The sequence below is a fragment of the Podarcis muralis genome, chromosome Z, assembly GCF_964188315.1.
Source record: "Podarcis muralis chromosome Z, rPodMur119.hap1.1, whole genome shotgun sequence".
Lineage (NCBI taxonomy): Eukaryota > Metazoa > Chordata > Lepidosauria > Squamata > Lacertidae > Podarcis > Podarcis muralis.
The window spans coordinates 38,900,126-38,925,878 of record NC_135673.1 but is presented as its reverse complement, the minus strand read 5'-3'; the positions used below and the strand labels follow the sequence as shown (position 1 = coordinate 38,925,878).

General features: G+C 43.8%; 1 protein-coding gene across 10 annotated transcripts in view; it reads left to right on the top strand.

Annotated features, from left to right (window-relative positions):
• The window catches only part of GRIA3 (glutamate ionotropic receptor AMPA type subunit 3), a 207,609-nt gene that overhangs the window by 104,754 nt on the left and 77,102 nt on the right, over positions 1-25,753 (top strand). For 9 of the 10 annotated variants that reach the window (XR_003704514.2, XM_028714213.2, XM_028714212.2 and 6 more), the window contains exons 5-10: positions 4,894-4,947; positions 8,666-8,827; positions 15,374-15,541; positions 17,334-17,438; positions 19,367-19,474; positions 20,956-21,162. Coding sequence is in view for 9 of the 10 variants with exons in the window: in XM_028714213.2 (XP_028570046.1) it covers positions 4,894-4,947; positions 8,666-8,827; positions 15,374-15,541; positions 17,334-17,438; positions 19,367-19,474; positions 20,956-21,162 (804 nt within the window). In the remaining variant the exon portion in view is untranslated. The remainder of the gene's footprint in view (positions 1-4,893; positions 4,948-8,665; positions 8,828-15,373; positions 15,542-17,333; positions 17,439-19,366; positions 19,475-20,955; positions 21,163-25,753) is intronic. The other variant, XM_028714214.2, reaches the window with a different exon arrangement.

Below are 25,753 nucleotides of genomic sequence, written 5' to 3'. Positions count from 1 at the left end.
TATCTGAAATGTCACCTTTGGAAGCGGCAAATAGAGAAAAGAAAACACTGCAGCAAATGGTTTAACCCTCGTTTTAAAAGATAAGCATGGATCATTAGGCATTGATAGATCTGGGGAGCTGAAAGCAATGCATTCACAGTCTCTATCCTATATCCTTCAATAAAGCTATTGTTGACACAGTTCCAGGGCTGGCACTAGGCCAGAGTGGGCCCTCAGAACAGGAGGGGCCTCCATGCCCCACTTTCACTGGCCTACCCCATCATATCTGCTTTTCTTCCTTTCTCTTCTAGAAGATTGTGTAAATGATACAGTTCTCTGCAGTCCTGGTGTTTCCCATACCACTTAACAGCAACAGACACACTTCCATCATCTCGGAGGCCCATCTTTGTCCCAGGAATTCCCAGTGTGTTGAGGGAAAGCAAAGATGGTGGCTAGAAAGCTTCTGAGATGAGAGTTCAGTGTCTGGTACTGAGCATCAACAAGGGAAGGGAGGATGAAAAGCCACAAGGGCTGCAGAGCGATTGGACTCTACACCACCAAGTTTCTATAACTCGGTGATAAAAAAACTCTTTCTTTCCTCTGAAAAAAACCCCCATAAACCAGAGAGGAAGATCTGGGTTCCACTGGGCTCCATGGGGCACACTAACCCATTGCTGGCACCAGCATTGTACAGTTCTATAACACACCCACAAGTTGGAAATTATGAAAATCATCCATGGGCAAGGAAGTGAGCAGATCATTTGTGTTTACCACTAGCTTTCTTATAAAGTACAGTGGTACCTTGGTTTATGAACTTAATCCGTTCCGGAAGTCTGTTCTTAAACCAAAGCATTCTTAAACCAAGGTGTGCTTTCCCATAGCAGCGGGGGATTCAATTTACAAATGGAACACACTCAACAGGAAGCGAAACATGTTCTTATTCCAAGGCAAAGTTCACAACCTACTTCCAGGTTTGCAGCGTTCTTAATCCAAGTTGTTCATAAACTAAGCTGTTCTTAAACCAAAGTACCACTGTACTTAATTTCTTAAGGGTTAAAGCTAAAGAAAGAGGCTTATGTTGCTGTTTACCTGCCTGTCTTGCACAATCAAAATAAATAAGCTGGCTAAACTCAGGAGCTGAACAAAGATTCTCCTCTCATTGTAACAATTCTGTCAGTTTTCCCTCTAGGTTGCTAGACTCAAAAAATGTATACACAGTTGACAAGATTTATATGTTCTGCTTCTGTATTTCTGCTTTGTGGAAAGGCATTATCAAATTCATTTGCTCCTGTAGGGCCAACGTCAATGTGGCTGATTGGTTCTGATAAGCTTGCCTCTCTTTCCATTCAGATTGCTGCAATGTTTTCTCAGGCTTACATGCCGTTAGCTCTAGGCTAGGAAGATGTGCTGAATTCTAAAAGTACTATTAGGGCCTAATTAAGTCATTTTCCCTCTAACGAGCTTCGATTTCACCACATATATAAAACAAAACCTGATAAGTTTCTTCTGGAAATGCTGCTATTTTCTCAAGCAGGGATTTGGCCGCTGCTGCACAGTGATCTTAGAACCACATGATGCTTTCAGACTCTCTGCAGGAAATCTATTAGATTTCACAGAAGCTATACAGAGTGTCAGGTGCCCTGTGCCACGGACACAGCAAGGAAGGGCTGGGCAGGGCAATATCAGAGCAATGAACTGAACAGACGTAGTAGAATAAGGATGAAGTTTTCAGGGTGCAATTTCAGGGTGCCAGGAGTGCCAACTTGAATGAAATATTGTGGGGACCCAGGTGAGAACAAGCCCTGCACAATCAATCACAAGTTGCAGCACACACAAACCATTTGAATGTCAGTGTCCATCAATTGGGGGGGGCTGAAATATTTTATTGGGGGGCTGAAGCAATCTCAGCCCCAAGAGGTTGGCTCCTGTGCTACCTCTAATGTATGGTGAGGCACCCAGATTGCCTGGTCTCTTCTACAGTACCTCCTCTATACCTTAGTTCCTCATTTTTTTGGAGTGCCTTTTAAGTCAATCTACCCTTTTTAAAAAGAAAAAAGGATTCTGATCTCTGCAAGTTGTTATTGGTTTGGTTGACACCAACCATCTTTTGTTCTATCTTATCACTTTGCTTCACTGACTTTGAAACTTGCAGGGTGTGTATGCTAAGGTTGCCATATTTCAAACAGTGAAAGTTGTTGACCTTTTTTTGGCAAAGTTGTTGGGCTTTGGGGGCAAAAATGCAAAAAAAAAAAATTCCACTTTTAAAGCTATTTTTAATGGGAAGCTGACAAAACAGCCCTGCCAGCATGGGCTGCCATACGTATGGATTTTCCAGGACATTTTCCCCTTATTTGCACCCAGACACTGCTGCAGTATGGTTATGTCCAGGAAATCCCGGTCATATGGCACCCCTAGTGTATACGTGCACATGCAATTGTTAACATATTCCTGGTATTCTTATTGTGCAGCTGAGCACATCATTTAAAAAAACAAACAAACCTCAGATATGCCATCACCGAGCAGAGTCCTGCCTTAGTTTCAAAACAGCTTTGCCAAATAGAGGGTAATTAATGAACTGTTTGCCGTTTGCACATAGAAATGACTGGATTTGGCTGTGTGGGTAGCAGACATTCAAAGAGCAGCTGCAAAAGATTGTTCCCACTTAATCCTGGCAAGACAAAGACAAACTAAATGTAATAACATGACATTTTCTATGTAGAAGCAGAGGGAAAGGTAGTGAGGGTTCTGAGGTTTTTTTCAATAGAATTATCTGTCTCTGAAATCTAAATGAGCACTACTTCATTCTGATGGTTAACTTTGCCTTCCAGTATATATTTTGAAAAGTTGTTCATCCATCTGTTATGCATTTGAACACCTCTTAAGATCATGCCACCAAAATCTGCACATATCAGAGATTAGGAATTTGTGAACTTCCAGATCTTCTTGGACCTCAGGTCCCATCAATTCTGACTGAGGCTAATGGCTGTTAGAGTTCGACAACATCTGGAGGGCCCCAGGTTTCCCATCCCTTGTCTGTATAAAAATGTAAAAGTATATTATTTGGGGACAGATCATTGGTCCATCTAGCTAGTACTGACTGCTCTGATTGGCAAAGGATGCCCAATGTCTCAGGACTAACAGCCTTTGTAACTTGAAGTTGCCAGGGATTGAACCTGAATCCTTCTGCATGCAACATCTACTGTTGAGCCACGGGTTTACAATTTTGTCTAACTTCACAGTTACAGAACACATAAGGTAAAGGTAAAGGGACCCCTGACCATTAGGTCCAGTCGTGACCGACTCTGGGGTTGCGGTGCTCATCTCGCTTTATTGGCCAAGGGAACCGGTGTACAGCTTCCGGGTCATGTGGCCAGCATGACTAAGCCACTTCTGGCAAACCAGAGCAGCGCACGGAAACGCCGTTTACCTTCTCGCCGGAGCGGTACCTATTTATCTACTTGCACTTTGACGTGCTTTCGAACTGCTAGGTTGGCAGGAGCTGGGACCAAACAATGGGAGCTCACCCCATTGTGGGGATTCGAACCGCCGACCTTCTGATCAGCAAGCCCTAGGCTCTGTGGTTTAACCCACAGCACCACCCACGTCCCTACGGAACACATAAGTTTAGTCAATTCTGCATTACACATGCATGTGTATAAATATATACTACATGCAAGATTCAAAAGAAAGAGATAACATTACGGAGCAGACTCTCCTGTTTCCTACACATATTTCTGGTGTGGTCTCCAGGTATCACATTTGGACTGCAGGCTGGATGTTGGTCATCCATTATGCTTGAACCTGTGAGTGTGGCACTGGCTTTGGCCCTCTGTGCTGACCAATAAGACACAGGGACAGTGCTGCAGAGGCAAAATCTCTGGAAAGGATGAACAGCTTTGTTTAAAGTACTTAACAACACATGCCTCATTCCTTAACAACTCAGGGAGATTTCTCCATGGAAACCTAACCGCATATCTTGAGTCATTGTGTTGTTCTGTGCCAAGAACTTCCAAGGTTCCCAGGAGTACTGTGGCTCAAGGAGATATGGAAGCCTTGTCTGTGGTCTTTTGCCTGTTCTGTAGATACAAGTCAACACTTAGATGCCACTGTCACCAAGCAATGGATGTTCATTTGTGAAGGTGCCCTAAGTATGGGTTGCCAAGAGAGCTTGTTGAGTTTCCATCTTGGTGAGGAAAGTGAGAAGTGTACTTGGACAAAAGTTGGGGAGCGGCCATTGTTCAGTGGTAGAGCATCTGCTCTGCATGCAGAAGGTCACAAGTTCAATCCTATCATCTCTAGTTAAGGCTAGGAGATAACTCTTTCTGAACCATTGGAGAGCTACTACTAGTCATTGTGGATAATACGGCTGCGGATAGACCAGTGGTTTGATTCAGTATGTTCCTATGATGCATTCCATGCAGGATTCACATTAAGGTGTTCCTTCCACCAACACCACCCCAAAAATCTGTAGACTCCATGTTTCTTTCGCAGTCAGCAGTTCCAAGCAGAGATCTATGCAAGACTAGACAAGAGATTAATATGTTGCTTACATGAACAATGTGTTCTTCTACCCAGTCAAGGAATCCTCACCATTCTCAGTATCTGTGCAAGGCTAACATGACCTAGGGAATAGGCACACATGATCACAAAGCAGAAAATCTACCATCAGATGCATTCCAGCACAAGGTTCCATTCATTTCAAAAATGGAATTTGCATGGGAGAAGTCCTTTGTTGTGAGTTTTTGTGCAACACTTCCCTGTGTGGAAGGCAATGTGAATAGCAGGGGTCACCACAGAAATCCTTGCACGTGTGCCTCAAAGTCAACATCACCTTATGCTTGCCTTTTTATTCATGTGGAATTACCTGCAGCTCAATAATGTGTCTTTTTTTCCCTTTCTTTATCCCTTATACAGGTTGCAACCCTTAGTAAACATTCCAGAAGTTATCACTACATGCTTGCTAATCTGGTAAGACCTTCTGTCTCTCTCTCCCTCCCTCTCTCTCTATCTATTTATTTATCAATGTAGGAGATTTAGCATGACTGCGGGAAATAACATACTGACCTTTAAGTCATGCCATTCCTAATTGCCCAAGCAAACTGAAGGATGGTCACTAGAATCTGATGAACTGTGTGCAGCTAGTTCCATATGCCCAGGATTAATGTTTCAAACCACCTCACTCTTTACCGTCTCGCTCCCAATAAAAGCAAGAGTGGTACACGAGTCAGGAAGCTAGCTTAGCAGCCCTTCCCAATCCAGTGAGCTGCATCCTATCCAGATCATAAGAAGCAATCCTTACACTCAACCCTAAGCAATTCAGGCTGTATCTGGAGCCCTCTGTCCAGTTCAAAAGACGCTGACAAACTGGAATAAGTCTAGAGGTGGGTGACTAGGGCCTCGTCTGCACTATACATTAAAAGCGTCACTATACCACTTTAAAGAGTCATGCTTCCTCCAAAGAATCCTAGGAACATTACGTTGTTAGGGGGGTGAGAGTTGTTTGGAGGCCCCTTTTCCCCTCACACAGCTACAATTTCCAGAGTTCCCCACGAAGAGGGATTGACAAACCACTATGAAAATTGAAGTACTTTTTTACATAGCATGTACAATAGTTAACTATGGAATTCACCTTTTTGCCTGAGGCAGTGATGGTCACCAACTTGGAGGACTTTTAAATATATATATTTTTAAATGACCAAATTCATGGCAACTAAGGCCCTCAATGGCTACTGGCCATGATGTCTAAACTCTCTCCCCACAGTCAGAAGAAGTGTGCTTCTGAATACCAGTTGCTGGAAACCACAGGAGAGGAGGTTGTTGCATTCTGGTCCTCCTTGCAGGTTTCATACAGCCATCTGGTTGGCTGCTGTGAGCACAGGATGTTGGACTAGATGGGCTATTGGCCTCATCCAGCCAGGATCTTGTTATCCTCTCTTAAATTGAGCCCAGAAGGGAATAGGAAGTCAGTGAAGACTGAAATCTTGGCAAATTTCTTTTGTATTTAAGGGACATTTCAAAAAGGTTCTATTGAGCATGTGCAAAGCTCAAGGCATTTCTAAAGCACCTATTTGAATCCTGGCCAGAATGTATTTCCCAGCCCTTGATGTGTGGCTTTGGAACAATGCTAGAACTGGGATGTCATAATAATTTGTTCTCAGTGACTGCCTCTTGGCTTTTTACTGAAGCTTCCCTGCCCTAATAATCTGAAACTAATTCATAATTTGTATTTCATCTCAAATTATGCCACTGAGAATCCAGATCTCCTTTATAATGCTTCAACCTCACTGCTAAGAAGTACGACATTGTGCTTGGTTATTTTACAGTTGTTATGAAGACTCAAAGTTAATCCATAATTCTATCTTGCCAAGTTGTCAAGCTGCTTAACAATTCATTTGTCCAATTCCAGGCAGTACATCTAAAGCTTATTGTGGAGAGAGTAAGATATAACTTGTTTCATATATTAAATAACTAGATATGATGTGCCCTGTGTCTGTCTATTTTTAAGAGGGCCAGCCCAAGACATTTTGGCACCTGAAGTGAACCACAGGGAGCAAACCACAGGGAGCAAGGGGAAAGTGAAGATAGACACCAGGAACAAGCAGGGATTAAGGTTCTACATCAGGAACAGGGGTTGGGTGGGGGGCATCAAATCAACCTTTGATGGTTGAAGTGTTAATCAAAGGCTGTTGCTTGAGGGAAAGGGGAGCCACTCTAAATCATGGATAGGTGTAGACCCCAGGAGACCTCACAAAGCAACCCCTACCATTTCCTCTTTAATGGGGGGGAGCCAGCAGGCTGCTGTAGATGTGGCATGCGAGGAGCCCTGCTGAGGTGTGCTGGAATTGGTCCTGCCACCACGGTGGTGGTCGTGGTGGATGCATTCCCTGAAGGCCAGTTCTATTGCCCTTGTGAATCCTGCCGCCCAAGGCGGTTGCCTCACTTTGCCTCATGAATGGGCCGGCCCTGATTTTTAACATATACTTTATAACAGGTTTTCCCCAAGGGTTTCTTCTTATGGCATGAGAGACAGACAGAGAGAGAGAGAGAGAGAGTTTTGAAAGTCTTCTCTCCACTTCCCATGTGTTGCACGCCACCCCAATCTCCGAGCGGTGCGAGATTCCAGGGGTTCCAGGCATTTACCCAGGGTTCGTGTTTCCTTGGGGTATGAGGCACAACAGACTGTGGTGTCTTTGTGATACATGGTTTATTTTCACATATATGCAACCTGAGCCTGCAATGGAGGTGTTCGCAGCATCAATACCCCAAAAGGGTCTTGCTCCTCCCATAGACGCAGCCTTGTTAGGGCCAGCCTGCAAGCATATGCTGTTTGCTGAGACCCTTACAAAAGATGCTGGACCGTAGAAGTTGGCTAAATACAGCAATGCATGTTCTTAAGTGTATATGTGGGATTACTGAATCTGGATCAAATAAATTCTTCCCACTCACCATTCACAAAAAGGGCCTGGTTAGTGTAAAATAAAAAATATAAACATGAAAGAGCATAATCAAGGTTATAAAGCATAGGAGAGGTAAAAAGGTAGGATTTTCCTAATAAATAGAGAGCATATAATGTAGAAAAATAAAAGCAACAAAACACATAATGAAAGCAAAAAGTTGTGATTTGGTGGGGGAAGAGAGTTTTGTATATTTGAATTCGACACGTAAGAAATGAAATCCCACCAAACAGAATAGAAATGTTCTCTACAATAGACAGAGTCCACATAGCATAGAAATGTTCTCTACAACAGCCAGAGTCCACATAGCACAGAAAAGTTCTCTACAATAGCCAGAGTTCACATAGCCTTATACTACGACAAGAGGTTTAAGTTCTGTAGTGTCTTCCATTTCTGGGCCAAAGAGGTTTGTCTTGCAGCCAGCATCCATGTTAAGAAGAAGTTCCATAGATTGGGAAGATGTGGTTTGATCATCCCACAAGTTTGAAAGGGTGAGTTGCAGGGAGGCTTGGAGGGGACATTTTTTTAAAAAAAATTGATACTTCTTCAAATATGTCAATCTAAAATTTGGATGCCAGAGGGCATTCCTACCATAAGTGGAAAAGTGTCCCCCTGCTACTGCAACCACCCCAACAGTCTCGAGGATATTTGATGTCATATGAGAAAACTGCACTTGTGGTGCCACCTATACAGAATTTTTAGACAACAGTCCCTTAAATAAGGTGATGCTTATTTATAAGGCTTAGACACATAATTGCATCCCACTTAGGATCATCTGTTTTCAATTGTAGGTCCTTCTGCTAGCTACAATGTCTATGTTCTATTTCTCTGTCACAGGCAATATGCCTCTGAGCACCAGTTGCTGGAAATCGCAGGTGGACAGAGTGCTCCTGTGGTCAGCTCCTGCTTGCAGGCTTCCAGTAGACATCTGGTTGGATACTATGAGAAGAGGGTGTTGGGCGAGATGGGTCATTGGCTTGGTCCAACAGGCTCTTCTTATGTTTTTATGCATCTATACTGCATTTCTGAATTTGAAAACAGTTATTTTTTTTGTATTCCAAAAAAATAAATGAATGTATTTCTAATTCTCTCTCTTCCAACTTGAAAGTCAGCAACAGTTTATACACCCAGCAGAATAAAGTGGTTAAGCTGTTCCTGGCATGTGTCGCTTTAGGATGGAGACTGCAAGATTGATTCCAGGTCAAAACAAAAAAACTATTTTGTCTTTCTAGGGTTTTACAGATATTTCACTGGAAAGAGTGGTACAAGGAGGTGCCAATGTAACTGGATTTCAGATTATTAATAATGACAATCCAATGGTCCAGCAGTTTATGCAGCGCTGGGTGAGACTTGATGAAAGAGAATTCCCCGAAGCAAAAAATTCTCCGCTAAAGGTAAGTGTTGTGGAGCAGTGACAGAATGGATAAGAAATATGGGTCTATAGCTTTTTCAAGGTAGATACTGGATCTGAAAAAGTTGGAGGCTACTATGCTAAAACACATGAACTCTGAAGGCCGAAATGAAAAGTTATGGATATTGGGTGACCACTTTTCAAACCATGACCATTGTGGCAATTCCTCTTCTTTCCCTCACCACTAATTTGTACCACTGACTTTGCTCTCTGAGATCTCAGGTAGGAGTCCTTTCCCAGCTCTATTGGAGATGCAGCTTCTTGGAACTCAATATCTGTTGACTGATGCCAATTGATATCTGCTGACTGAACACTGTGTTTGACAGACCATGTACATAGTAGGTAAAATGTCATACGAAAATGTGTGTAGTGGGGAAAATTTCCACAAAATGCTAAAGACTTTTACAATAGCTTTTTTCAAACTCGTGGAAATGTGGATATAGTCAAACTTTGGTTGTCGAACTTAATCCGTTCGGGAAGACCGTTCGACTTCTGAAACATTTGACAACCAAGGCATGGCTTCCAATTGGTTGCAGGAGCTTCTTGCACTCAAGTGGAAGCCGTGTCGGACGTTCAAGTTCCAAAAAACATTTGAAAACCAGAGCATTTGCTTCTGGGTTTTTGGCATTCGGGAGCCAAAATAATGGAGGTGTTTGGGAACAGAGGTTTGACTGGACTGAATTTAAGACTGGTAAACTGAGAGAAACCAAAACTGACATATTCACCCATTCCTACTTGGAAGCAGGACAGTGCTATCTTGTCCAATCCAGTACAAAGATCATTGCAGTGTGTCCTGTATCAGAGCTCTGTAGTGTAATTTACTATAGTTTAGGCCTAAAAATAACTGATTTGATGGGCAGGGGCAAAAAAAGTACTCCTCTGGCTTTTAAAAAATACTCTTATTGTTGGGTATCACTCAGGAACTAAACTAATATTTGCACATCTGAGGAAGTGTGCATCCACATGAAAGCTAATACCCAGAACAAACGTAGTTGGTCTCTAAGGTGCTACTGGACAATTTTTTATTTTTTATTTTTATTTTGACTGTGTCAGACCAACACGGCTACCTACCTGAATCTAATATTTGCACAGATTTACTCCTGATTTGTTAAATTTGTACAGTATTTATGAAAGAGACAGCCACTCCCCTTTAGAAAACCATCCTGACAAATAAATGTACAATGTCTGGGACTAAGAAATGTAACTGGCTAGAGACTAATGCCCTGGTGTGTTGATTTATTCAGTATTTCATCTACTCTTCCTCCTTCCCTCGCTGGCTTTCCTTTGCATGCTCATGCATTTGTTAGTAGAATACAAATAAAATAGAAAATTTGATTTGTCTCTTGGCATGATTCCAAGGAGGCTGCATTTGGGTTTCTGATCATTAAAGCAGGCCTGGCCTGAGGGAGAACATACCACTGTGTGAGCTTTATGTAGTAATAGATTGGACAGCTCTTACAAAACCCTTTTCTTGTCTATGTAAGAGCAAAAGTCGACTCTAATGCTCAGTTGTACAGTGGAGCTGTTCTGTGATATTTGCTAGTTTTTGACTTTTTAAAAGAAGCTCTAACAAAAAACAAACAAACATGTGAAACAGAAGAAGCATTAGTTAGTTAGTTAGCTATCTAGTTAGTTAGCTCCTCCCAGATATATTTGGGCTACCAACTATCATGCTAGGGAGATGGGTTGCAATTTAAAACTCAGGAGCCTGATTCCCTCAGATATTGCCTATTTGTCTTAGAAATACACAGTTCTTCAGAGAGGATGTATTTATTTCTTTATGGGCTTCTAAGCAAAGGCAGTCTTTTTTAGGTCAAAATAATGTTATAGGGTTTGTGTAGCTGCTGGGAGCGTAGATCAAGTGCCTCCTCAACTTGGGCCACATCCACACCATACATTTAAAGCACTTTATACAGCCACAGCGTCCCCCAAAGAATTATGGGAGCTGTAGTTTGTTAAGGGTGCTGAGAGTTGTTAGAAGACTCCCATTCTCCTCCCAGAGCTAAAGTTCCCAGAGTGGTTTAGCAGTTCTTCTTCCCAGGGTATCTTTAGGAAGGGAATAGGGGGTCTACTAAGAACTCTCAGCACCCTTAGGAAACTGCAGCTCCCAGGATCCTTTTGGGGAAGCCATCACTATTTAAAGTGCTTTAAATGTATGGTTTGGCTGTGGCTTTGAAGACAACATTCCACCATTTAGTTTAGTAGAAGTGAAAGAGGAGATAAAGGGAATGTTTTGAGAGGTTGCCACCCAGTGTCCATAGGGTTGTATCCTATAGTATGGGATGGGGTTGGGGGAAGGAGGGTTAGTGATTTGTGGGTTTTTTGTTATTGTTTTTAGTATTTTTTGTGTTTTTATCTTGTATTTTTATGCTGTCAAATGCCCTGAGATCTAAGACTGAAGGGTGGTATACAAATTAAATAAATAATAGTTCTATGCATAGTAGACCCACTGAAGTTAATAGACATGGCTAACTTAGGCCCATTAATTCCTATGGGTCTACTCTGAGTAGTACTTGGTTTGCTACGACCCACTACTTTTCATATTAGCCTTTAACTCAGAGTTGGTATGTTGTAGCACAGTAGTCGTCAACTTTTTCAGAACCCACCTTCAACCTTAGCTGTAGCCATACTATTAAAATCATACACATGCTTCTTTCTCTGTGTGTTCCTGCTTCTCCCTCTTCTCTGGTTCATACATAATGCTAAGCCATGGTTTGTTTAGCCAAACTATGGTTATTCTGAATGTGTAAACCCAGCCCAGCAGACTGTTGTTTATTGTCTACCAACAAACATAAAGCAAAGCCATAGGTTGTTGATGGCTCACAAACCATTAGTTATTTTAACTATGATACGATATGGTGTCTGAATCCAACAGCCTTGTTTAATCATGGTTTGTTAGGTCACCCACCATAGACGTTGGTCAGGCAAGACTAGCTGGATATAAGCCATGGCTGGTTCATTCATCCGTGAAATGACTCATGGTTTGTTGAATAAATCATGGTTCAAACCAAGCATGGTTCAAACCAAACGTGACTTGTTGCACAAATTAAGCCTCGGTCTCTCCCCACACTCACATGTAACATTCCTGGTTCAAACCATAGTTTTGAGGTGCAGGAATGAGCCTAAGCTCAAGTACTTTCTCTCTTTGTCTTCCCTTCCCTCCTTGGCTACAGAGGAAAACGTTTGTTAAAGCACAACTTGCTGTAATGTCTGAGCTTTCATGGGCTTCATGGGTTTCAAAGCCATGTCTTTGGATAAACGTGAATAGCATTTCTCCATCTACACAATCAGTAATCCCCACTCTAACACTTGGACTCAGAGTCAGTAAATTCTGAACAGACAAAGAAAACACAGCATTCAGGTGCCTACAGTCTAGATATCAGCATTAAGCCTGTGGGGGACTTGGTCCTATGGCACCCTGTGTGAGGCCAAATCTTGGCACCCCCTCCTGTCCCCAGACTACCTTCCCAAAGGCAGTTAAGGAGGTGCCCACCTTTGAGAAGGAGGCATGAGGATTTGGCTGGGTCCCAGAGCCCTCCTACCTCCTTCCCCAAACTGGGAAAGTGGTAACTTGGCTTTGGGGAAGAGACAGGGAACTGCAGGACCCTGTCAGAGCCTCATGCCTCCTTCCCAAAGCCCAGTGCCTTGCTTACCTGGCTTTGAGATTGTGCCCCCATTAATTAATTAATTAATGGAATTTGCTGTCACAAGGTCTGGTGGCAGCCACTGGCATCTCCCGAAAAGAAGACTATATGAGCCCTATTCGGACTCCCCCACCATCCCCATTTTTCCAGCAGAAAGCATGTTTCTGAGTGGAGAGACGTTCTGGAGAGAATCCACTTCCCATGTGGGGTGGAGTTGCTACACTAGCCTTCCAGAAGGAGGGTCAGTGTTACTTACTGGGAGGAAGAGGGCTGAGGCAGTCAGGAGACTGGTGCAGTGACTTTGCACCATGCCACCCTCCCCTGCCTCGCTTCTGTCCCTGCCAGCAAGCAACAGCAACCCACCAGCTGGGAACCTAGCCCAGTGGCTCTTCCCCAGCTGCTGAGAAGCTACTGCGGTAGCCACAGAGGTTCTCTGCACGATTTAGAATCCTGCATAATCAGGGTTCTAAATCACATGGGGAGTCTCCAGCTAATTTTGTCAACTCTGAATATTCAGCTACAAAGAAATAGAATGCCGACCACAGAAAGCAATATATTCAGAATATAGGCAAATCTCTAATTTTGAAGAGTTGGGTTTTCTTTTCTTTTTTAAGTCTTTCTCTGAAATAAATTCAATTCACTGGCAAAAAAAATAATAATAATCATTTAGAGATCTTACCCTTCCTACAAACAGGAATGTTTATCAGATTTATAACCTCAATAAGAACGGTAATTCTGAACCGTATGAGAAAGCAGTGAAAGTGGTGTGTTTTCGTTGTTTTCCTAAGAAGAAGAAGAAAAACAGATTTATTGCTGGCTACATATTTGAGTTAATAGAAAATACAGTCCAGAGAGATGTAATTCATGGTCGCTGTGCTTTTAACACCAGACAGCCTATATTGGCTAGCTCATTGTTTAACAAAGAAAAAGAAGAAAACTGCAAGCAAAAAGAGGACAGAAAGAGATGTTATATAGAATATATTTGGTTTATAGCCAGAAAGATGTCATGAATAGACCCTGCACCTAATGAGGCCTTGAATTTTGTTTTACGGGAGTGGTTTCCAACTTTACTTGGCGAATCTGTGCCACACATCAAGTTAAAAAGTTAAAACAAACCTATGACCCAGGAAAAAGGGATAAGAGTATAAGAAGCTATCTTACACCCAGTGCTTTTTCCCCCTAAACATTTTTTGAATCTTTGTATTTTTGTCCATTTACTATATTTATTTTTCCCAATTTGAACTATAAAATGGTGGTTTTCTTGAGTCAAAATGAAAGTACCTCTAAACATTTTTTAGGGGGGGGGAAGCATTGCTTACACCAAGTCAGACCATTGGCCCAACTAGGCTAGTATTGTCTATGCTGAATAGCAGTAGCTCTCCAGCATCTCACTAATGGGCCATTCCCAGCCCCATCTGGAGATGCTGGGGATTGAACCTGGGACCTTCTGCATGCAAAACAAGTGCTCTACCCCTGAGAAAGAGCAGGGCAAAGCAGCCAGGCATGCAGCCTAGGTCCATTGCCAGGTGAGTGGGCTCTTTGCCTTCTGTCCAGGTATGTCACACATCAGAACTGGATCCTCCAATCTGTGCTGACCCTTCTGGTAGCTGCTCTACGGCAGGTACCAGAAGTCATGTTACCTTCTCTCTCATGCTCACCTGCCCACTCTCTTGCTCTGGAGCTGCTGAGAGTTCCTGCCCCAAATATCTGGAAGGCAACAGGTTGGGGAAGGCTGGCATAGATGCAACATGGTTGTGGGCAACACCTCCCATCACTCCTAACCATTGGACATGTTGGCTGGACCATGGGAGTTGGATCCAAAACAACTGGAGGGCAGCAGGTTCAATGCCCTGATGTAGATGGATGCTGAGCTATATGGATGAGTATAAGGCAGCTCCCTATAACATTGCAACAGATGGTAATACCTCACAAAAACCACTGCATATTGAAAGGTGAAAGATGTGGTAAAATAAACAAACACTATAGAAGGAAGGGAAGGAAAAGTGCTAGTAGACACAATTTCCAAAAGCACCAAAAATAATTTTGGGAGGAATTGGTGAAGAATGACAGAGAGGAAGGGATCATTTGGGTCTCCCAAATAGGGGCTACAGGAGGAAGACATCTCCTTTAGATCGGCATAGTTCAGGGGTCTGCAACCTTTAAGACAAAAAGAGTCACTTGGACCCGTTTCCAAAGAAAAAACAACAACTGGGAGCCGCAAAACCATTGCGACATTTAAAACAAATATATCTCCGGAGCCACGATCTGACAGCGGGCGGGAAGGTGACGTCGGGACGGTGCGTGACTAACGCACGCACCGCCCCCATGCGACGTCACAGCCAGTACAGCGCCCGCCACAGTGAGGAGTGTTGGGGCGCACAATGCGTCTCCTCCCCTCGCTAGTATCCGCCCCGGAGCCGTGGCAAAGATGTAAAAGAGCCACATGCGGCTCCGGAGCCGCGGCTTGCAGACCCCTGGCATAGTTAATATGGAATAAGATGACCCAGCAGATCTACATACGCAGATGACACTTTATTGTTGCTGTTGTTGGTTTTATTTTGTTGTGGACTAGTCTCTTGTTAAGCCTCCATGAATATTGCTCATCATCGAAAGACAATATAAAGGTAAATGTGAATGTAAAGGAAAGCAAATCTTTATTGTTACAGTCAATGACCAGCATGAATATGAAGGAAAACGTAAACCCCTTCTTCCACCTGTGTCAACAATTATGTAATTACAAAATGAAGTTTGACATCTCCAGGGATGTGAGCTAGTTAGGGTGACTACTCCAGGCTGAAAAATAAATGAACACAGGGAGCAAAACTGGGTCTGAAGCTGTTACTAAAATGCAGTTTGTCAAACTGTCTCCTTTGCATCTTCTTCAGTACACATCTGCACTGACCCACGATGCCATACTAGTCATAGCAGAAGCTTTCCGGTACCTCCGAAGGCAGCGTGTTGATGTCTCCCGGAGAGGTAGTGCTGGAGATTGCCTAGCAAACCCTGCTGTGCCTTGGAGCCAAGGGATTGATATAGAAAGAGCACTGAAAATGGTAAGGACAAAAGCAATGACGACACCAACCTAAATCCTAATGTATTTGGCTACAGAGGTTATCATTAGGGGATCCGGGAAATGTGTTTGACTGTGCATGCAACTGTAAACTACACAACCTGGCTTTGCCATGCAAAATGTATTGCCTTTATTTTACCTGATACCTTACAATGTCATGTAAACAGGTTGTCTGTATTCAGACCAGAGGTGCCAACTTGAATAAAATATCAAGGGGGCCCAAGTATGTTCCACCCCGCATAATCAATCACATGACGCTGTGCATGGAAACCATTTTAATGGCGATACCCATCAACTTTGGCACTCCCAGTCCCTTCAAAAATATTAGGGAGGGCACGAAGGGACCACTACCCCTAGGAGCTGGCTCCTATGATTCAGGCTGCGTTGGACACAATTCCCTGGAAAATCTACACTACCATCTTTGTTGACATTTTGTATGTATAATGTAGGTATTTATTTAAATACAAGAAGACAGGTCCCTGCCTCGAAGAACATACAAGCTAAAATTCAGCATGGGGAAAACAATGGAAGAAAGGAAGAAGGAATAGATTGGGGGAAGATTATTTCAGTTGCATGTACTTAGGCTTAGCTGCAAATGAGCATGAGAACTAGGGAGTTGTGCCAAATGAGCGTGAGAATCAGGGAGTTGAAAGAAGCAAGAGAGGTTGTACCTTTGTTGTAGAAAATGGTCACAGCTTGAAGTACGGTACCTACTTTGCACTCAAAAGGCCCTGACAATAGCTGACCAGGTGCCTATGTGAAACCTGCAAGCAGAATATTAGGACAACTGTACTCTCCCACTCATGTTTCCCCAGCAACTGAGAACCACTGCCCATTGGTTGCTGTAGAGAATAATGAGCTAGATGGACCAATTGGTCTGATTCAGCAGAAGGCAACATCCTATGTCAGCATTGCTTAAGTCAAGGGTAGCCAATGTGGAGTCCTCCACATATTGCAGGAGTACAACCCTCATCACCCCTGACCATTAGCCATACCATCTAGGACTGATAGGGGTTGAATTACAACAACATATGGAAGGCACCACATCAGCTTCCCCTAATGTAGATGCTCTGGATGGCAGTTCCAAGTAGACAAGTCTGCAAGAGAGACAGGAAGTTATTATTGTTTACTATTCACAGCGCACGGGACGCGGATGGTGCTGTGGTGTAAACCACTGAGCCTAGGGCTTGCCAATCAGAAGGCAGCGGTTTGAATCCCCGCAACGGGGTCAGCTCCCGTTGCTCGGTCCCAGCTCCTGCCAACCTAGCAGTTCGAAAGCACATCAAAGTGCAAGTAGATAAATAGGCACCACTCTGGTGGGAAGGTAAACAGCATTTCCGTGCACTGCTCTGGTTTGCCAGCAGCGGCTTAGTCATGCAGGCCACATGACCTGGAAGCTGTACGCCGGCTCCCTCGGCCAGCAAAGCTAGATGAGCACCACAACCCCAGAGTCATCCACGACTGGACTTAACTGTCAGGGGTCCTTTACCTTTACCTTTTTATTCACAGAGCAAACGTTGGTTATGTGAGACTATATCTGTGTGCATCTGTGCCCATTCATTTTGATGGAATTGTTGGGGGGTGTTAAGTTCCCAGGGAACTGTGGCCATTGAAGGGGCAAATGTGTTGTGGTTGTACCACCCCAGAAGCAATAAATTCCTCTTCGGAAGATTGGCTGCTGGGGTGAAAGCATGTTCAGTAGATTGCAAATATTTCAGATCTGTGGGCATCTTATTCCTTTCAATGACAGTATGTTGTGATTTATCATTGCTAAGGTTCAAGTGCAAGGAATGACAGGAAATATCCAATTTGACACCTACGGACGTAGAACTAATTATACAATTGATGTTTATGAAATGAGACCTGGAGGACCACGGAAGGTAAGCCACACATGGGTAAATGTGTATTTACTCTCCCAGCTCATCCCTGCTTCTACCATGAGTTTAACATAGAAGAAAAGATCAGCTGAAAAACAGAAATATTTTAATAGAGCCATTGGGGACAAGCAGACTTCAGACTTGTGGGGGCTTCCTTTTTATTTTGTTAATATTTTTTTAAAAACCTGTTTTCCTTTATAAATTTACCAATCTTACAACAATATATAATATGCATAAAACCATTAAAAGCAATAAATAGCATATAAGAACATAAGAAGAGCCTCAGGTGCCTATAGGAAGTCCCAATGCAGGATCTGAGAGCAACAGTGCTCTCTGCACTTATGGCTGCATTGGAGAGGGGGTTGGACTAGATGACCCTTGGGACCCCTTCCAACTCTACATTACTATGGTTCTATGATTCCTAGCAACTGGTATTCAGGGCTATACTGCCTCTGACAACAATGTGGGATCAGTTACCTCGCCTTTCCTTGGTGTCTGGCCTCCTCAGATGGGATATGACTGAGAGTGCCCTTGAGGTGCACTTACCGGTACTTTATACTGGATTCCAGGATTTTAGGGTTGAATCTCTAGCCGCCTGGAATCAGTTGCTAGCTGAATTTAGACAAGTACCCAGTGTTGTGGTGCTTAGGTGCCTACTGAAGCTGTTTTTGTTTGAGAAGGCTTTCCTTGAAGTGTGACCCTGTTATTTATGAAATAATCAATTGTTTTATTGCTTTTGTGGTTTATAGGAATGGTTTTAACTGTATTCGGAAATGTGTTTGGTTTTGTATTTTATGTTAGTTTAATCTTGTTCTACACTGCTTTGATGGCCTAGGCTAGAATGCAGTTTATAAATTTGTGAAATAAAATAAATGCCTCACCTGTAGGTCTCTGCAATCCTTTAAGGTAAACAGGTGGTGAAAGCCATGTGCCACTTAATACTGGTCTGGTATGGATCAGGACCCTGCTGGATCAGGACCCTGCTGGATCAGGACCCATCACAGCGGCCAACAAAATGCCCATGGGAAACCCACAAGCAAGACCTGAACACAACAACACTCTCCCCTCCTGTGATTTCCAGCAAGGGTTATAACAAATGGGGGGGGCAGGGCATCAGACTAAGGGCTTGTCCACACTTGCCTTTTCTCCACTTCGGAGCAAACAGCAATCCCCCCCCAAAAAAAAAAAAACCCAAATTGCCACATGTTTCACTTGTTGTTTGCTCCAACTGAGCTTTAAAGAGTGGGTTTTCATGGGGAAAGCTCCAGGGCAAAAAAAGAAGAGCACTCAGACATGGAGCTTTAAAGCAAGGATCTGTGCCTGGAAAGAGCAGAGCAAAAAGAAAAGTGTAGATAAGCCCTAGATCTAAAAAGCTTAAGTTACAGGAAAGGAGGTTTTGGTTGATTGTTAGGAGTCATGCCTTCAAGGTAAGAGGGGTTCATCAATGGGACCAATTAGCTAGAGGGCTGGCGGGTTCTGCCTCACTGCAGCTCTTGAAGCAGAGGCTGTATAGCCATGTGTTGCACTGCCCTCTAGGTTCCCTACATCAAGCAGTGGATTGGAGTACAACACACACACACACACACACACACACACCAATCTATTATGAATGAATGAATGGAGGAAGTACATATTAAATAAGAATGGATATCTGCAAATGTTCTCTTGATGCATAACCCTTATTGCAAGACATATCAAAAAGAGAGGGAAAGCACTCCTAAAAAAAGAAATACTGCACCTTTTACAAAAACCCTTTGAATGTTTTTTTGCATGTGTGTCTTGTGCTAATTTATGTAAAGCACCAGGAGTGCCAATCAGCAGGGCTGTCATTATCCCCACAGTGGCCCAATGGATTGCATGGAGTGGCTGGTGAAATATTAACACAGTTGAAATGCAACGTGCTAATTTGGCTGTGTTCTCTTCAATTACAGGCTGGTTACTGGAATGAATATGAGAGGTTTGTGCCAGCAGTAGACCCCACAGTCTCCAACGACACTTCCTCTGTCGAGAACAGGACTATCGTGGTCACAACCATCCTTGTAAGTTCCAGAGCAGCTGGTTTGTAACTAGCAAATAGAAGTCTTAGAAAAGGATCATCCTTGCCAAAAGTGTATAAATCAGTCGTGCTTCTCCTTTAGTTATCTCCTTTCTAACCACAAGAAGCCCCAAACACTTTACCATTGCCTTGTACGGTATAAGGTAAAGGTAAAGGTACCCCTGCCCGTACGGGCCAGTCTTGACAGACTCTAGGGTTGTGCGCCCATCTCACTTAAGAGGCCGGGGGCCAGCGCTGTCCGCAGACACTTCCTGGTCACGTGGACAGCGTGACAAGCTGCATCTGGCGAGCCAGCGCAGCACACGGAAATGCTGTTTACCTTCCCGCTAGAAAGCGGTCCCTATTTATCTACTTGCACCCGGGGGTGCTTTCGAACTGCTAGGTTGGCAGGCGCTGGGACCGAGCGACGGGAGCGCATCCCGCCACGGGGATTCGAACCGCCAACCTTTTGATCGGCAAGCCCTAGGCGCTGAGGCTTTTACCCACAGCGCCACCCACGTCCCCCATACTTGTACGGTATGGGAGGTGCCAAAAAGACCCATAGCTCGGCATTGGGAGAGTCTTTCCCGCCCCCTCTAAGGAATAAACCCTACACAAATCCAGAGTAGAGTCTCTAAGACAGTTGGTTGGCGCCTTGTACGCCTCCTTCCAGCAACTCCTGCGGCCAAGGTGGTGCTTTCTTTGGGACAACATCAGCAAGGCCAAGAGCTGGGTCTTGTCATCTGGGCAACCCAGGTCCTCCATACATTCTGCCCAGGCTTGCACCCCAGGGAGGTCACTTAGGTGCTGCTAATGCAACAGTTTGATTTCACCCCCTAGAGGCACACTCCACTGTCTCTAGAGGCAGATGGCGGCCAACAATGGCAAGGGGTTTTCTTCAAGGTAAAAGCTAATCCAAACATGGCCCACTATGCTCCCATCTCAGCTTACTTCCAGCATTTCTGAGATAGTGCTGCATATGAAGATGGACACCTGCAAACTAGGGAGAGGAGAAAAATTTGGTTCAGTTCACATTTAAAGGCAGACCTCCCCTATTTGCATTTGGAGAACAATGCAGTTCTCCAGCCAAGTAATGTGTACACAACTGCATGCTTGGTAAAGCATGCATTGAGACGCATACATTAGTGGAAACAATACAAAAAAATACATTTGGAAAAATAAAACAATGTATGTTTTAGATAAAATTGCATACGAATGTGTATGCACTTAGAAGAAATTCACCCTAATTTCATGAGGACTTTAAAAACTGGAATTTGCAAACTGGTGTAGGAATATGGGGAGCTGAACTTAAGATTGAAAAAATGAGAAACAGAGAAAACAAAATTTGCAGGTTTTCCCGTCTCTGCTGCACACACACACACCCTGCAGACTCTGGGCACATTTTTAATAGAAGATGTACGGTATATTAAAACTGCAGGGGGGGGAGGACTTTGGTTTTTGTTTTCACCCCCTGTCATTTTACAGGAAGCACCCTACGTGATGCGCAAGCAATCTCCTGACCAAAAGGGAGGAAATGAAAAATACGAAGGCTATTGTGTTGATCTAGCTTATGAAATAGCAAAGCACGTTGGGATAAAATATGAATTATCCATTGTTCCCGATGGGAAATACGGAGCAAGGGATCCTGACACTAAAATGTGGAATGGCATGGTGGGTGAGCTGGTCTATGGGGTAAGTTGCCATTGAACTTTTGTGCATATATTGTGGTATTGCTTATGATTGAATGGACAACAAAGCCAAGCAGGGCCCAATTTCTATCACCTATATTGGCAAAGCTCCGTAGATGTGTATGCAGGTACATAAATGTGCAAAGAAAGTAAGAAATATCACTTTGGGATATACAGTATTGTGGTGAATGTCCAAAACATGGGAATGATGTGTCTCTTTGTCTGTCACCTATTGACCATTCTCAGTTACGTGACTTCATCATTTCAAGCATTCACTCAAATTTTCTTTAGGACAGCTACAAATTTGGTGAACCTGAAAAAATTAGTATTATGGCGGTATAGCTGTCACGGCTACTCCTTTTCTAAGAATTCCACCATCCTGCATAGGATTCCATGACGGTTAAACCAAGTAACATCTATAATGTAGAGATATTTGTATTTGTTGTATGCAAAACTGCTTCCATTGTCTGCCTCCTTCCACCAAAAACTACATTATTCCTCCCAACATCCAGTATGACAATATGGATGTTATCTTGTCTTTGCATTGCAATGAATGGGGTGGAATAATGGAAAGCAAATATTGAGGGGGGGGCGGTGTTTAATCAATTACATATTGCTTACAGACTGAAAGCATGAACAGCAGCAAATGCCAATTGTATTCACTGGAATGATTTATGTTATGGCCATCAGACAAACAAGTGAACATTGCTCCTGTTTCTGTTTTCATGGGAATTCTCTGACATCCTTATGTAGAGGTGACCTTAGCAGGTTTAAAGGGATCTTAGACAGAAGAAGAGAGTAAGCATTTTGCCTTATTGACTGAAAACAGGACAAGAAGTGATTGTTTCAAATTATAGAGAGGTAGGATTAGGTTAACCAAGAGGGAGAGCTTCCCGGATATAAAAGCTCTTGAGCAATTAAAGAAATGGAGTGGAAGCCAAGACCACCCTGTTCTGTTCTGGCTCTGCGGTTGACTTGCTGAGTGATGTTTGACCATGTAGTTAACCTCAAGGAGCCTGACATTTTACCCGCGGTAAAATGTGGATGAATGATACAAGCTCAGTCTCACCCAGCAAGCATTTTGTAAAACACCTGGAGACTTCATGATGAAAATGTTCTTGCCCGGTGTGAAAAGCTATTCCTCTCCACTCAAATTGGAGCCATCCCTGCTTCTGTGAGCACATCAGCAACCCTCATCTGGGTTGGCGATTGTTCAATCATCTCAGCTGCCAGGAGGAGAAAGTAGACTTAACGGTGTTATGTTATACATGTTGTTTACTCCAAAGTAAGCCCCACTTTCTTCAGCAGGACATAAATATGTGTGAAATAGCCTTAGTCATTTTAGTGCTGAGGCAGATAATATGCCCTTTGGTCAGCAGCATCTGATGTGTTATTTGCAGATTATACATTAAGTAGAATTACATGGTAAAGTGTTTCTCGGAGTGGTTATCACTCTGGGCTGCAGGTAAATATATATACTATATATATATATATATGAGAGAATGCCTGCTGGATGAGGCAAATGTCCCATCTAGTCCAGCATCCTGTTCTCACAGTGGCCAGAAAAGAAATTTGTAAGGATTAGGGGATTTTTATGCTTTAGCAAGGTTTGTATCTGACAATGGAGCACAGCAACTCTTCTCTGTAGGTTTTACCCCTATAAGGCAGTTGCAGTGGCTGAAGATCCCCACCTTCCCACAGCTGCCCAGATATCCTCCTTCCCCATGTCTTCCCCAGCAATCTGAGACTTTGCCAATGTGCCTGTCTCTTCTCCTCCCTCTTCATACATCTTCTGGTTCTGGGAGAAGAGGGCAAGAGGGGAGCTCACCACAGCAGGAGGGAGAGACACCCTGGCTAATCTCTGCCTCTTCACCCACTTCTTCTCCAGCTTCTGCTTCTCCCTCTGATTCTGGACTGCCACAGCCTCTCCCAGCTCACTAAGCCCTGTTACGCCTTCAGCTTCCGACAACTCCTCTCCCCAGTCTTCTCCCTCTGACCCCAACACCACTCTCCAGGCTCAGAGCTATCTTCCCTTGCGGGTCCCCCAGCTGGTGCCTCCTACCATTCCTGTGTCCATTCAGTCCATGACATCAGACACACACACACACACACACACACCTCTATCCTCCATCTAGGGAAGCAAGAAGCATTATCAGAATTCTATGCAGGCAAAACAAAACAAAAACCCAAGGAGGGTGTGGCCTGTGGAAGAAAGGCCTGGAGAGCTGTGGGCATGAGGCTCCCATTCCCTGAACTAGGGGTCCTCCCCCTTCATTGGGCCCTGACAGACATGTGAATATTGTCCAACACAGTGGCGTAGCGTGGGGGGTGCAGGGGGGGCCGGCCGCACTGGGCGCAACATCTGGGGTTAGGGCAAATCCACGGGTTAGGGGGCGCAAATCACTTGTCTTGCCCCGGGTGCTGACAACCCACGCTACGCCACTGGTCCAACACAAAGTGATTTCCCCAGAACTGCTCAGTTAGCACCAGCTCTAAGTTTTGGCCAAGATATTCTCAACAGGCCCATTTTCTCTTTGGCATTGCAACCCTTCCTTCACTTGCCAGTCTGCCAAACTGTCCTAAGGGAGAGCAGAAGACAGGTAGATGTGATGCTTCTGCATCTCCTAACATACTGCCTGCTCAGAAAAGGCAGGTGAGTAGGTAGCAGCAATGAAGAGGAGAGGAGGCTGAGCCCGGGAGCTCTAAAGGCTGACAGAGGGGTAGCCTGCATGGGTGCGGACCTTAGCAGCAACATGACAACGCTGAACCCTGGTGCTCCGTGCAATTCGGTATCCATAACTCTTGGATTCTCCCCACCTGCAAGCCACATCTAACCTACTTTTCTCATGACCACACTGGCAATATCATTTCAGTTTGGGATCTGCTTACATGTCGCCCTACAGCAGATGCATCCAGTGAATGATAAAAGAGTTTGCAAACAATGAAATCTCCGTGCAAAAGCCAGCCTTCTGTAGGGTAGTTCGTCTCAGTTCAGAAATCTCCCTTGATCTTCTGGGATTAGTACAACTCAGAAGGCTGTTGTTCTGATGTGTTGCAGAGAGCCTCGGGTGTGTTACGTGAACATGATTGCACTTCTCAACCTCTCTCCACAGGGAGCACAATAGCTCTGAGTGTAAGGCTGGCAATGATACTGTGGTTTTTTTAACAAAACAGGAAGGCAGACTTCTCTGCCTGAGCAGATCTGGACTTTCACATTGCTGATGAACAAAGGTGGATTGATCATGTTTTCATTCATATGTCAGATCCATTCTACTTTTGCATCAATCTGTTTTTTTATCATAAAAAATGTGTTTAAATAAGTACTTTACACATGTATTTTATCACAACCTTTTTTCTCCAAAAAAAAAAAAATTAAATTTGGTTATCTCAGTATGGACATTTCTTAAAGTACTGTTTCCTCAAATATGTTTCTTTCTCTTCTTTGCACATTTTGGTGTGCAGCTGAGAGCTGTATTGAAAAATTTGGAGAAATGTGAAATCCAAAGGGAAATTACGTTCCAAACCGTGTAGTTTATGTTTGTGTGACTGGTTTTGAATTTATTTATTTTTTTATTAAACATATATCTTGCCCTTCTTTCCAAAGGAGCCCAGGCACCCAGCAAACCTTCCTCTGGTAACAAAAAGCAATTTAAAAGATAATTTAAACATTTAAAAACTTTTATGTTTTGACGACTGCTTATAAGCCTGCTTGGCAAGGAAACCCATTGTGCCAAAGAGCCCTCCAGAGCCTGAATCTGGCATTACTTCTGCTTCTCTTTTTCCTTGCCAGCCAGTTGCTCCAGCTACTTTTCCCCAGCACTCAAATACAGGGCCAGCCCACCCTTGAGGCGAGGCAAGGCGACTGCCTCAGGCTGCAAGATCTACAGGGACAGCAGGTCCAGATGTAGATCTTTCTTCCCTCCTTGCTCCTGATGTAGATCTGCACTCACCCCTTCTTCCCTGGCAGGGACGGAGGCACCATTTTGTGGTTTGCATCAGGTGCCAGATTGTCTTGAGCTAGCCCTGAAGCACAGCTCCTTTAGCTCTTATTTATTATACAGTTATAGGGGCCATGAATTGGCCAAAATATGGGGAGAGCCTAGGGTAGGGCTTGTGAATTTAATTAAGGAAGACCCCTGGCCCTGGTACCTTTTCCCATATAATTCAGCGCTGTTGTTCTGGCCTCAAAGTGAGGTTCCAGATGCATTTTTACTGCATGGGGAAACAGATGCTGGGGGAGGTTGCAAGGGAAACATAATAGTTGGGAGGATTAAGCTCCCTCCTTTCTGTTACTCTTTTTACTGCAAATCATGCCCTTTCCCCCGATTTGCAGTTTTTTCTGCTGCCAAATATGTAATTTGCTCCTAATATGCTTGATCATCCCATGGTCTGCAGCACTTAAGTACAGTGGTACCTCGGGTTACATACGCTTCAGGTTACATACGCTTCAGGTTACAGACTCCGCTAACCCAGAAATAGTACCTCGTGTGGCAGCAGCGGGAGGCCCCATTAGCTAAAGTGGTGCTTCAGGTTAAGTACAGTTTCAGGTTAAGAACGGACCTCCGGAATGAATTAAGTACTTAACCCGAGGTACC